Raw genomic sequence first — 10,569 nt, 5'->3', positions numbered from 1 at the left:
TTTTGAATATATATTATGAAAGAGGAAATGATATTAATTTATCAATGCTAAGTTTCTAGATTAGATTGGGTGTTAGTTTTTTGCATCAACGTTTTGAATCACACTTCGTAATCCATCCTCAAGATAACAGAGAGAATTAAGAAGCATTAAATATTTAATTTAATTAAATAGAAATAAATAATATAAAATAACATGAAGATGCATTAATCATTTTTTAGTATATACAAATACCACGAAACCAAGAATAAATTTTGAAGAAGATGGGATGACTATCACAATTCTATTCCGAGCGAGCATTTAAATTCTTTGTATTTATAATCAAATACCAAATTTCTTATTATAATATATGATGAGATAAAAATCCATATTTGAGAAGGACAGCACACCACCTTGTATTATACGAAAGCTGGTCTAACACAACTCCTATATGCTCATCCCCACCACCAAAAAAACAAAAAAGTCATTTGTTCAACTTTGAAAAAATTGGGTCAAAAATGGCGAACTGAATACCGATATGTCGCCCATGTGCTGCTCTAGAAGCTCTACTTGCACAATCCATCCCTATTCTCATGATTTTTGCCGAATCAAAGGAAGACCATCTCAAATCATGGGTTGTTCTAGATCAACAAGATTCAGTAACCACGATTAAATTTGTCGTCGAAAGATTTTCAAGTCTAGAGACGTGTTAGCCAACAAACGACGACTCAACGGATGGGACGAAAGAGAATGTATTATAAATGCACACACACATGCAACTTCTTCTTCCTAGCTCCAACCACGTACGTTTATAAATGCACACACATGCAACTGCTTCTTCCTAGCTCCAACCACCTACGTTTCCCTCTCTCGACAACACACAATGGCCGAGGGCGATCCCGAGGTGCAGTCGTGGGCAGGCAGCCTGCGTCTTGGAAGCCGACGGCTATTCGAAAGATCTGAGAGTGTTTTTTCTGCTTCTTCCGCTTCAAGAAACCGCCTAGATGATGAAGAGTCCCTCAAATGGGCAGCCATCGAGAAGCTCCCCACCTACGATCGTCTCAGAACTTCAATTCTCAAGGACATTCATGGTGAAGTAGATGTTACAGATATTCAACTCGACAGTCGACAAAAGGTGCTCGATAGGCTTGTCAAAGTTGCAGAGGAGGACAACGAACGCTTTCTCCATCGCCAGCGTAGAAGAATCGACAGGTTTGATCATATATTTTCACTCTCTCCTTCCATTTCCCATGCGCTTATTCTTCTAGTTCTAGCATTAACATTTGTGGTATTCATTCATTTTGGTCTCAGAGTCGGCATTAAATTGCCCGAGGTCGAAATCCGTTACGAGCACTTGAATGTCGACGCCAACGTCCATGTGGGAGGCAGAGCATTACCTACGCTCCTCAACTATACCCTCGATATTTTGGAGGGATTGTTGGGATCGCTTGGTTTATACAAGGGCAACAAAACAACCATGACTATTCTTCATGGCGTCAGTGGTGTGGTGAAGCCCGGCAGGTAAAACCACAACCAAAACCAAACTGTAAACATGCTCTTTAGCTTATTAGATCTCAAAATTGATATTGAAATTGGAATTTTATAGGCTTACGCTCCTTCTTGGACCTCCTGCTTCGGGCAAGTCTACGCTCCTCTTGGCTCTTGCAGGAAGGCTGGATGAATCTCTCAGAGTATGCCTACATTTCCATGCTTTTACAAGATAGAAATGGATTATAATAGCCTACTTATTGCTGCTCTGTGCTCACTAAAACATATTGGTTTCAGGTTACAGGATCGGTAAAATACAATGGGCATAGCACGGATGAATTCGTCCCAGAGAGGACATCTGCTTACATTAGTCAGCACGATTTGCACGCAGGGGAGCTGACTGTAAGGGAAACCTTGGACTTTGGTGCTCGCTTTCAGGGCGTTGGCTCCAGATATGGTATTAGCCCAATATTAAATCATTACAATATGCCATCATCCACCTCCTTTGAAAATGAATAATGTGTGAGTGTTTTTTTTTTGCAGATATTTTGACTGAGCTTTCCAGGCGAGAGAAAGAACAGGGTATCAAACCAGATCCGGACATAGATATCTTCATGAAGGTTGGTTTAAAATCTTTGAGTTTCAATGTTAAATCATTTGTCCCATGAATTTTCTGAGCTGACAGGAAGTGGTGAAACGATGTTGCAGGCAACTTCAATAGACGGACAAAAGACGAGCATGATGACAGACTACATCTTGAAGGTACTAAAATTATTTGTTTTTGTTACGCCATGATTGAGCAGCTTACAAATTTGAGGTTTTGAATGTTTGATAGATTTTAATTAGAATGGAAATGGTTGGAACAGATATTGGGGCTGGACATCTGCGCAGACACGATTGTAGGAGATCAAATGCACAGAGGTGTTTCAGGTGGGCAAAAGAAGAGAGTTACAACTGGAGAGATGATCGTGGGAGCTGCAAACGCGCTGTTGATGGACGAGATTTCAACCGGCCTTGACAGCTCTACCACATTTCAGATTGTTAAATGCCTGCGTCAATACGTGCACGTCTTCAATTCAACCATGGTCATTTCGCTTTTGCAACCTGCCCCCGAAACATTTGATCTCTTTGACGATGTCATTCTACTTTCCGAAGGCTATCTCGTCTACAGCGGGCCCCGTGAATCCATTCTTGAATTCTTCGAGTCCATGGGATTTAGATGTCCTGAAAGGAAAGGTGTAGCTGATTTTTTGCAGGAGGTAAACAACTTCATCAGACACTAGTAGATTCTGAGTTGTGGGTTGTGTTGTAATTACATTCTAATTGCTGATCACTGTATAACAGGTGACTTCGCCCATGGATCAAGAACAATATTGGGCGAACAGAAGTCGAGCGTACCGTTATGTGCCAGTGAAGGAGTTTGCAGACGCATTCCAATCTTTCCACGTTGGAGCCAAAATGAATGCAGAGCTATCAATTCCCTATGATAAAACCAAATCTCATCCGGCTGCGCTGACCAAACACAAATATGGTGTAAGTAAAATGGAGCTTTTCAGAGCATGTTTGGACAGAGAAATTTTGTTGATGAAGAGGGGTGCCTTTGTCCACATCTTCAAATCCGCTCAGGTGATTGATTTTTCACTGAATTTTATCTACTTCAATGTTAATCATTGTTTGTAAATCTGAGCGGAAACACATTTGACAGATCACTCTAATCGCTTTGATTACGATGAGCGTCTTCTTCCGAACCAATATGCATCACAGAAATCTGAATGATGGAACAATCTACTTCGGAGCTCTCTTCTTTGGGTTAACACAGCTCATGTTCAATGGTTTTGCGGAACTATCAATGACAATTGACAAACTCCCAGTATTTTACAAGCAGAGGAGTTTAAAGTTCTTTCCTGCTTGGGCTTTCTCTCTTCCAACCTGGGTTACCACGATTCCTTCTTCCATACTCGAATCTGTGATATGGACTGTTGTCACATACTATACCATTGGTTTTGCCCCAAGTCCTCACAGGTAACACTTGTCTTAAACTCCACATGTTTTGGCAACCCATGATTTTCCAATTTGTTTAGGGAAGTTCCCTAAAAGGGAATTTTGAAAAAATAGTAGTAAGAGGATTTTTTCCCCTTGTTTAAATTCTTTGATAATTTTCTTTCTTCCTCTCGTTTTTAAGGATATACAAGTAGTCCGCTGTTATAACTTATGCCAATAAACCTCACCCTGTTATGTATCAATGCAGGTTTTTCCGACAGTGGTTGCTGTTGTTCGCACTTTCTCAAACTTCACTATCACTTTTCAGATTCATAGCATCTCTAGGACGAAATCGAGTAGTGGCAATGACATTTGGCACTTTTGCCCTCTTGGTTATTTTCGTTCTTGGGGGATTCATCGTCTCCAGAAGTATAACTCTTTTTCCTCTAAGTCATTAATAAGATAGCTAGGTTAAGGTGACTGAATAAATGTACCGGAGGATTCAAAACTAATGCTTTGCAATGCTTTACTTGTCTATACCAGATGATATTAAAGGTTGGTGGATATGGGGTTACTGGATTTCTCCTCTCATGTATGCTCAGAATGGAATTGCAGTAAACGAGTTCTTAGCAAGTAGATGGCAAAAGGTTAGTAGGTAGCCTAGTTTGTATTTTCTTTTCATTACTTCTTCTAAACTAGTCGAAATTGGTTTCTACCCTACACTTAAACTGCTTGTTATGTTGACAGGAAACGGAAAATGTTGGTGTGAAGTTGTTGCATTCTCGTGGACTGTTTTCTGATAACTGGTGGTATTGGCTTTCTGTTGGGGCGCTCTTCGGATACGCTGTTCTCTTTAACGTGCTCTACACAGTGGCATTACAGTATCTTGAACGTGAGTAAACCACCTCCAAATTATATAGATTAATACTTTTCTTGTGAGTCAATACATAATAACGCTTTTTCTCTATTTCATCAGCCCTGGGAAAGCCACAAGCAACAATCTCTGAAGATGACTTGAAACATAAAGAAAATTCAACAGTTGGTTTGCAAAATAGAGCCTTCCATGAGAATGGAGTTGAAATGCAAAACATTCAACAAGGGGGTATCAAAGAAGTTCAATCTGTTGGTAAGGAGATTTAGCATGGATTACTATCATTATTGTCTACCATTTCATGTGAAAGAGTGATAAAGCTTATGTTTTATATGTTAATGTTGAATAGTGGGGAGAAGTTCTCAACGACATAGAAGTAGCAGTGTTTCGAATAGGTCTGATTCCCTTGTGACAAGTGCTCGTGAGGCTGGCAAGAAAGGGATGGTTTTGCCCTTCCAACCTCTCTCCTTGGCTTTTCACCATGTCAGTTACTTTGTGGACATGCCCGAGGTTTGTTGTTTGAACTTAATTTTTATGTAAAATGCGAAATAGTTAACCATTTGAATCACTTGATACTCAAGTAGAATGAGATTAAAGTAATAAAATATGATTTTTTTTGTAGTAATCCTACTAATTGAAGCTATATGTTGGGCTAGGAAATGAAACAACAAGGAGTAACAGAGGACCGACTTCAGTTACTACGTGAAGTGAGTGGGACATTTAGGCCAGGTGTGTTGACATGTTTGATGGGGGTGAGTGGAGCAGGGAAGACAACCTTGATGGATGTTCTTGCTGGAAGAAAAACTGGGGGATATATTGAAGGTTCCGTCACAATATCTGGTTATCCCAAGAAACAAGAGACCTTTGCTCGCATTTCTGGTTACTGCGAACAAAATGATATACATTCTCCATGTGTCACAGTCTATGAATCCCTCATATACTCTGCTTGGCTTCGTCTTCCCAAAGAAGTCGATCGTAAAACTAGAGAGGTATGTTTTATTGTTTAAGGCATTTGTTCTCTCAAATATAAGAGGTACTATTGAATGATAGATTATAAAGTATCGATCTACAATATTTATTCCAAGAACTTTTGAGTACTGATTAATATGTTCATATGAAAAAAATCTGTTGAATAGATGTTTGTGGAAGAAGTTATGAGTCTGGTAGAGCTAGAAAACTTGAAAGGAGCTCTCGTGGGTCTTCCTGGAATGAGAGGGTTGTCTACTGAACAGAGAAAGAGGTTGACAATTGCAGTGGAATTGGTAGCAAATCCATCCATTATATTCATGGATGAGCCAACGTCAGGACTGGATGCTAGAGCTGCTGCAATTGTTATGCGAACTGTTCGAAATACTGTGGACACAGGACGAACTGTTGTGTGCACCATTCATCAACCAAGCATAGACATATTTGAGGCCTTTGATGAGGTAATACATGAAATCTTTAATATTAGATGTTGTGGGGAGATGAAATATGAATATGAATATTAGATGTTGTGGGGAGATGAAATATGAATATGAATTTAAATGTGAGTCACAATTTGCAGCTGGTGCTGATGAAGCGTGGAGGGCAAATGATATATGTAGGACCTCTTGGTCACCATTCAAAGGACCTGATTGAATATTTTGAGGCAGTTGAAGGAGTTTCAAAAATAACCCAGGGTTACAATCCGGCAACATGGATGTTGGAGTCCTCTTCTGTTGGGGCTGAGCTTCGACTTGGAGTTGATTTTGCAGAAATATATCGCAATTCCCGTTTGTATGAGTAAGTGTTGGTGATTTGTGATGATGATAACTAATTTAAACCCTTCTCATCATGAAATGTGACTTGTGAGATTGTTGTGTTTTGGCAGGAGAAATGACGCTCTGATAAAGGAATTGAGTGTACCAGCTCCAGGGTCAAATGATATATACTTTGAATCACAATATTCACAGCCTTTCCTCATCCAGACATGCGCTTGCCTATGGAAGCAACATTGGTCATATTGGAGAAACCCAGAATATAATGCAATGCGCTTCTTTTTCACACTCATCGTCGCTTTGATTTGTGGCACAATTTTTTGGAGGATGGGTAGCAAGACGTAAGGCTAAGCTTCTCTTTTATTTCGTTCAAGTTGGAATTCCATATCATCCATCTTCTGACTTTGATTTATTGAAATTTCTAATGTAGAGGAGAGCAAAAAAATGTTACCAATGCAATGGGCTCAATGTTTGCATCCGTCATGTTTTTGGGTGTTAACAATGCATCATCAGTTGAGCCTGTTGTGGATGTTGAAAGGACAGTTTTCTATAGAGAAAAGGCTGCAGGGATGTATTCGGCTCTCCCATATGCTTTCGCACAAGTAAGTAGTTATTCTCAAACTAACAATTTGATTTATTATTATTTTTATGACAGGTTTAATATTATTTACAAATATATTTTAGCCATCCAATGTGAGAGCTAGAAGGAATATTAAATATTTATTTAATATGGTTGGTTATTAAAGTTTTTAACAAGAGCTACATGTGCAGGTGCTGATTGAAATACCCTACATTTTTATTCAAGCAGTAGTGTATGGATTAATTGTGTATGCAATGATTGACTACAAATGGGAGGCAGCAAAGTTCTTCTGGTTCTTCTTCTTCATGTTCTTCACATTTCTATACTTCACATTTTATGGCATGATGACTACCTCTCTCACTCCCAATGCAAATGTAGCTGCAATTGTATCCTCAGCTTTTTATGGAGTATGGATGCTTTTTTGTGGCTTTATAATTCCACGAAATGTAAGTATTATTCTTGATAATCATATAATGATATAACAATTTTTATTTTAAAAAAAATATATATTAATTGAGTGAATGTTAAATTGACATGGCAGAAAATTCCAGTGTGGTGGAGATGGTACTACTGGGGAGACCCAGTCTCATGGACACTCTATGGATTGGTTGCTTCACAATTTGGAGATCTTGAAAACATAATATCAAAAACTGATGGCACTACAGAAATACTCAAGGATTTCTTAAAGAATTACTTTGGATTCAGACATAGCTTCCTAGGAGCCACTGCAGGAATTACAGCAGGATGGAGTATTCTCTTTGCCTTCATCTTCGCCTTTGCCATTAAATATCTCAACTTCCAAAATAGATAGATATTGCAGGGGAACTCACCATGACATTTCCACATATATGTATATATACATATATCAAAATGAAATGTGGTTTCATGGACATGCACTAATATGATGCCAGTTAATATTTTACATGCTCAAGTTTAGTTCAAAAGTCTCCACATATGAGAAGCGGAGTGCCATTGAATTACACCAATATTTCCATGCTACTTTCGTGTAGCGAAAAATCTCTTGATTTAATTATTATTTTTTCTAAATAAGTTATTATTATTTATGCTTTTACTTTTACAAGATTTTATGCAATGCTTTCTCAATTTTTATTTTTTTTATACGCAATTACCACTGCAAAAGTAGTGAATAATATTTTATGTTGCTAGAATTATGATGGGAGTCCAATTATATTTAAACGGACTTTCTTGTGTTCTCTATTTTATGCTATTTTTAACTTACCTTATTTTCTCAAAGGACTCTAATTTTTACACTTAAATAAATTGTAACAACCAAGCAAAAAAAAATGCAACCTCAAAATTTATTAAACATTACCCAATAAAAATATCCCATTTCTAACAAAAAGGTACACAATAAACTTCTACCAACTTTTATCAACTTTTATGATCTACAATATTACAATAATGCACACATGATATGCAAGTGATGTCCAATAAGATCCGTGACACAATAGATACAACTCCCACTCAAGTATTAAAATAAGGAAGTACATTGTAATAATATGAAAGTATCACAAACTTACATATCTAATTCTCATAAATAAAAATAACATGATTTCATAACCATGATATACAATGGTTCAAAAGTACAACCCTCATTTATGATAAGAATATAATAGACCATGAAACTAACCATGCCCATAAGTGATCTACAAATATGTACATCATAAATAGTATATGAAGAAGCACTCTACTCATTCAACTCTACAAGCTAATTATCTAAGCTCTAAGCTCCCATGCTCATATTGTTGATCAAAGAAGGGTTTGAACCCACCATGATGATGTCACTTTCCTCCCAATCCATCAATGAAGGCAAGCAAGCACCATGTGCATAATCCAAAGGTGTGGTATAATACAATAATAATGATCATCTTGGCTAATTCATTCTTTTATTAATATATAAATATATAAATGAAAATAAAGATCTAAAAAATCTCAAATATATGAAATGAACTTATATTCTCAATAATGGGCATGTGCCAAAAAATCATTCCAAGACAACAAATATTTCATGACACTTCATTTCTAACATCTAATGCATATATGATTAAGTACATGATCAAGACAAGCATGACCATCATGAAAAATACAAGTCCTTTTAATGTTATAAAGTTTGACTTAGTATAATAGATCCAAAGCTATATACAACATCCATGTGACAATTGCTACTTGCATCCATACTATAAAATCTCTCTTCTTATGATGCTAAATATCTTACTAACAACACATGCCCAAGGTAGAAGTATTGTATTTTACACAATGCAATTATCTAAACATATCAATATGAATATTTTAAATACATAAAAATACAAAAAAGTGTTAATATACAAATAATTTACATACTCCAAATATTCACAACTCAAATATAGAAGCCAAACACATACAAAAAGTGCATGTAGAATAAAATCACATCATATATTATAGGATAATTTAATAATGACACCCATGTAGTACAATTGACCCCCAAAACCCATCTAGAGGGTATCTCCCAATGATACTATTGTTGATGACCAAATCGAAACATGCAACATAGGTATGGTGAAATTCACCTTACCTCTCTTATTTAAAATAACTAATCTTTGAATCAATTATCTTTAGAGGTCTCATGAGTTGGATACAACTGTGTTGTATGCTTAAGTGGTAAATGTTGGCTATTTTTTCAAGGGGCCTACTGATAATTTATACAAACTACATCGACGCCTAAACTAAATCCTATTCTACTGAAGGGGATGTAAAAAAAAAACAGAAAAATTAAAATAGGGATGCAAGAAAGGTAGAAAAATACTTATATTATCACCAATATTCATAATTACTAAAGAGATCAATTAAAATGCAAATATTAATATTTGTAATGAACACAATCATATACATTCATAGTGCAAGATTATTTGGATTCAAACAAAATAATAAGCATTTTTTTTTCAATTACCATATTCATTTTTAACTAAAACATGAATTTACAAACTTAATTCAAGAATGCTCATCTCTTAACATTAACACATAAGGTTAATAAGGTTAATAGTAAAATACCATACTACATACATGAAGGAAATTCAAAAATTATGAACTTGCAAGAACCACTTTCTTTGTATTAACTTCATTTTTCAAAATGTGATTTATATCCAGCAAAAATCCATATTGGAATTCAGATTCAACTTCTTCAAAACAAAATTTTGTAGATGCTTAAATTATTTAATTTAACCTTAGTACATAATTAATCTATTTAATTATGTTACCCTTTTATTCTTCCTAGAACTAATTAAATATAATTTAAATAATCCCATAGTCCAATAATTGATTTATTAAATAAATAAATTATTCTCTATTCCTCTAAAAGTCCCCAAATTTAATCAATTCCTCTAAATTCCCTTTAGTTAATTAATTCAAATTAATTAACTAAATTATGTGATTCCTACAAATCACTTTCTTCTAATCCTCACTTAGCCTAATTAACTCTTCTAGAAGCATGCTTATCATTATTTCCTAAATTTAATTCCTCCACTCATTCTCTCTCCTCTTGTAAAACCTCCCAACTTTCCCACTTGTCTTCTAATCTCTCATTATCCCACCTAATCATCCTCTCTAATCATTTGCTAGTGGATAATCCTTATGATTAGCCACAAAGTCAACCAATTACCATAAATGGCTTGCCCCCCTCTCAACCCCCAACTTTAAATGCACCAACTTTGGTCATTTCAAGGATTTCAAATTTTCTCTTCCCCCCATGCACTTTCATCTCGCCAAGGAATTTTTAATTCATTTTCCCATTTGCTTTCCCCATGCATCTCATTATTTGGGAATTTTTAATTCCCTTGTCCTCCCCCAAGGAATTTTTTAATTCCTTTTTGTCTTCCCAATGTACTTGATGGTAGCTTCCCCATGTAAATTGTGGAGTGTGGAGATAAGAAATGCCTTTA

The 10,569-nt window shown here is 36.1% G+C and overlaps 1 protein-coding gene across 1 annotated transcript; it reads left to right on the top strand.

Annotated features, from left to right (window-relative positions):
• The first annotated feature begins 759 nt into the window (after positions 1-759).
• Positions 760-7,703, top strand: LOC131060397 (pleiotropic drug resistance protein 1). Its single transcript, XM_057993622.2, has 21 exons — positions 760-1,188; positions 1,288-1,497; positions 1,583-1,667; positions 1,762-1,921; positions 2,008-2,084; positions 2,173-2,226; positions 2,331-2,723; positions 2,809-3,090; positions 3,170-3,486; positions 3,713-3,873; positions 3,988-4,091; positions 4,192-4,336; positions 4,421-4,570; positions 4,665-4,825; positions 4,972-5,304; positions 5,452-5,742; positions 5,862-6,079; positions 6,168-6,395; positions 6,485-6,656; positions 6,826-7,080; positions 7,176-7,703. Exons 1-21 carry the CDS (start codon positions 860-862, stop codon positions 7,443-7,445), a joined length of 4,395 nt encoding a protein of 1,464 aa, XP_057849605.1. The 5' UTR covers positions 760-859; the 3' UTR covers positions 7,446-7,703.
• The last annotated feature ends 2,866 nt before the right edge of the window (positions 7,704-10,569 follow it).

The sequence above is a fragment of the Cryptomeria japonica genome, chromosome 5 (assembly GCF_030272615.1).
Source record: "Cryptomeria japonica chromosome 5, Sugi_1.0, whole genome shotgun sequence".
Taxonomy (NCBI): Eukaryota; Viridiplantae; Streptophyta; class Pinopsida; order Cupressales; family Cupressaceae; genus Cryptomeria; species Cryptomeria japonica.
Note: the sequence above shows the minus strand (reverse complement) of the source record. Positions and strands in the feature narration are given on the sequence as shown.

What these genes read in the sequence shown, in the direction of transcription:
- LOC131060397 (XM_057993622.2), top strand. Translation starts at nt 860, where the DNA reads ATGGCCGAGGGCGATCCCGAGGTGCAGTCGTGGGCAGGCAGCCTGCGT. An exon ending in GGGCGTTGGCTCCAGATATG is followed by an intron (nt 1,922 to 2,007) that starts GTATTAGCCCAA and finishes TTTTTTTTGCAG; the next exon opens with ATATTTTGACTGAGCTTTCC. An exon ending in TAGCTGATTTTTTGCAGGAG is followed by an intron (nt 2,724 to 2,808) that starts GTAAACAACTTC and finishes ACTGTATAACAG; the next exon opens with GTGACTTCGCCCATGGATCA.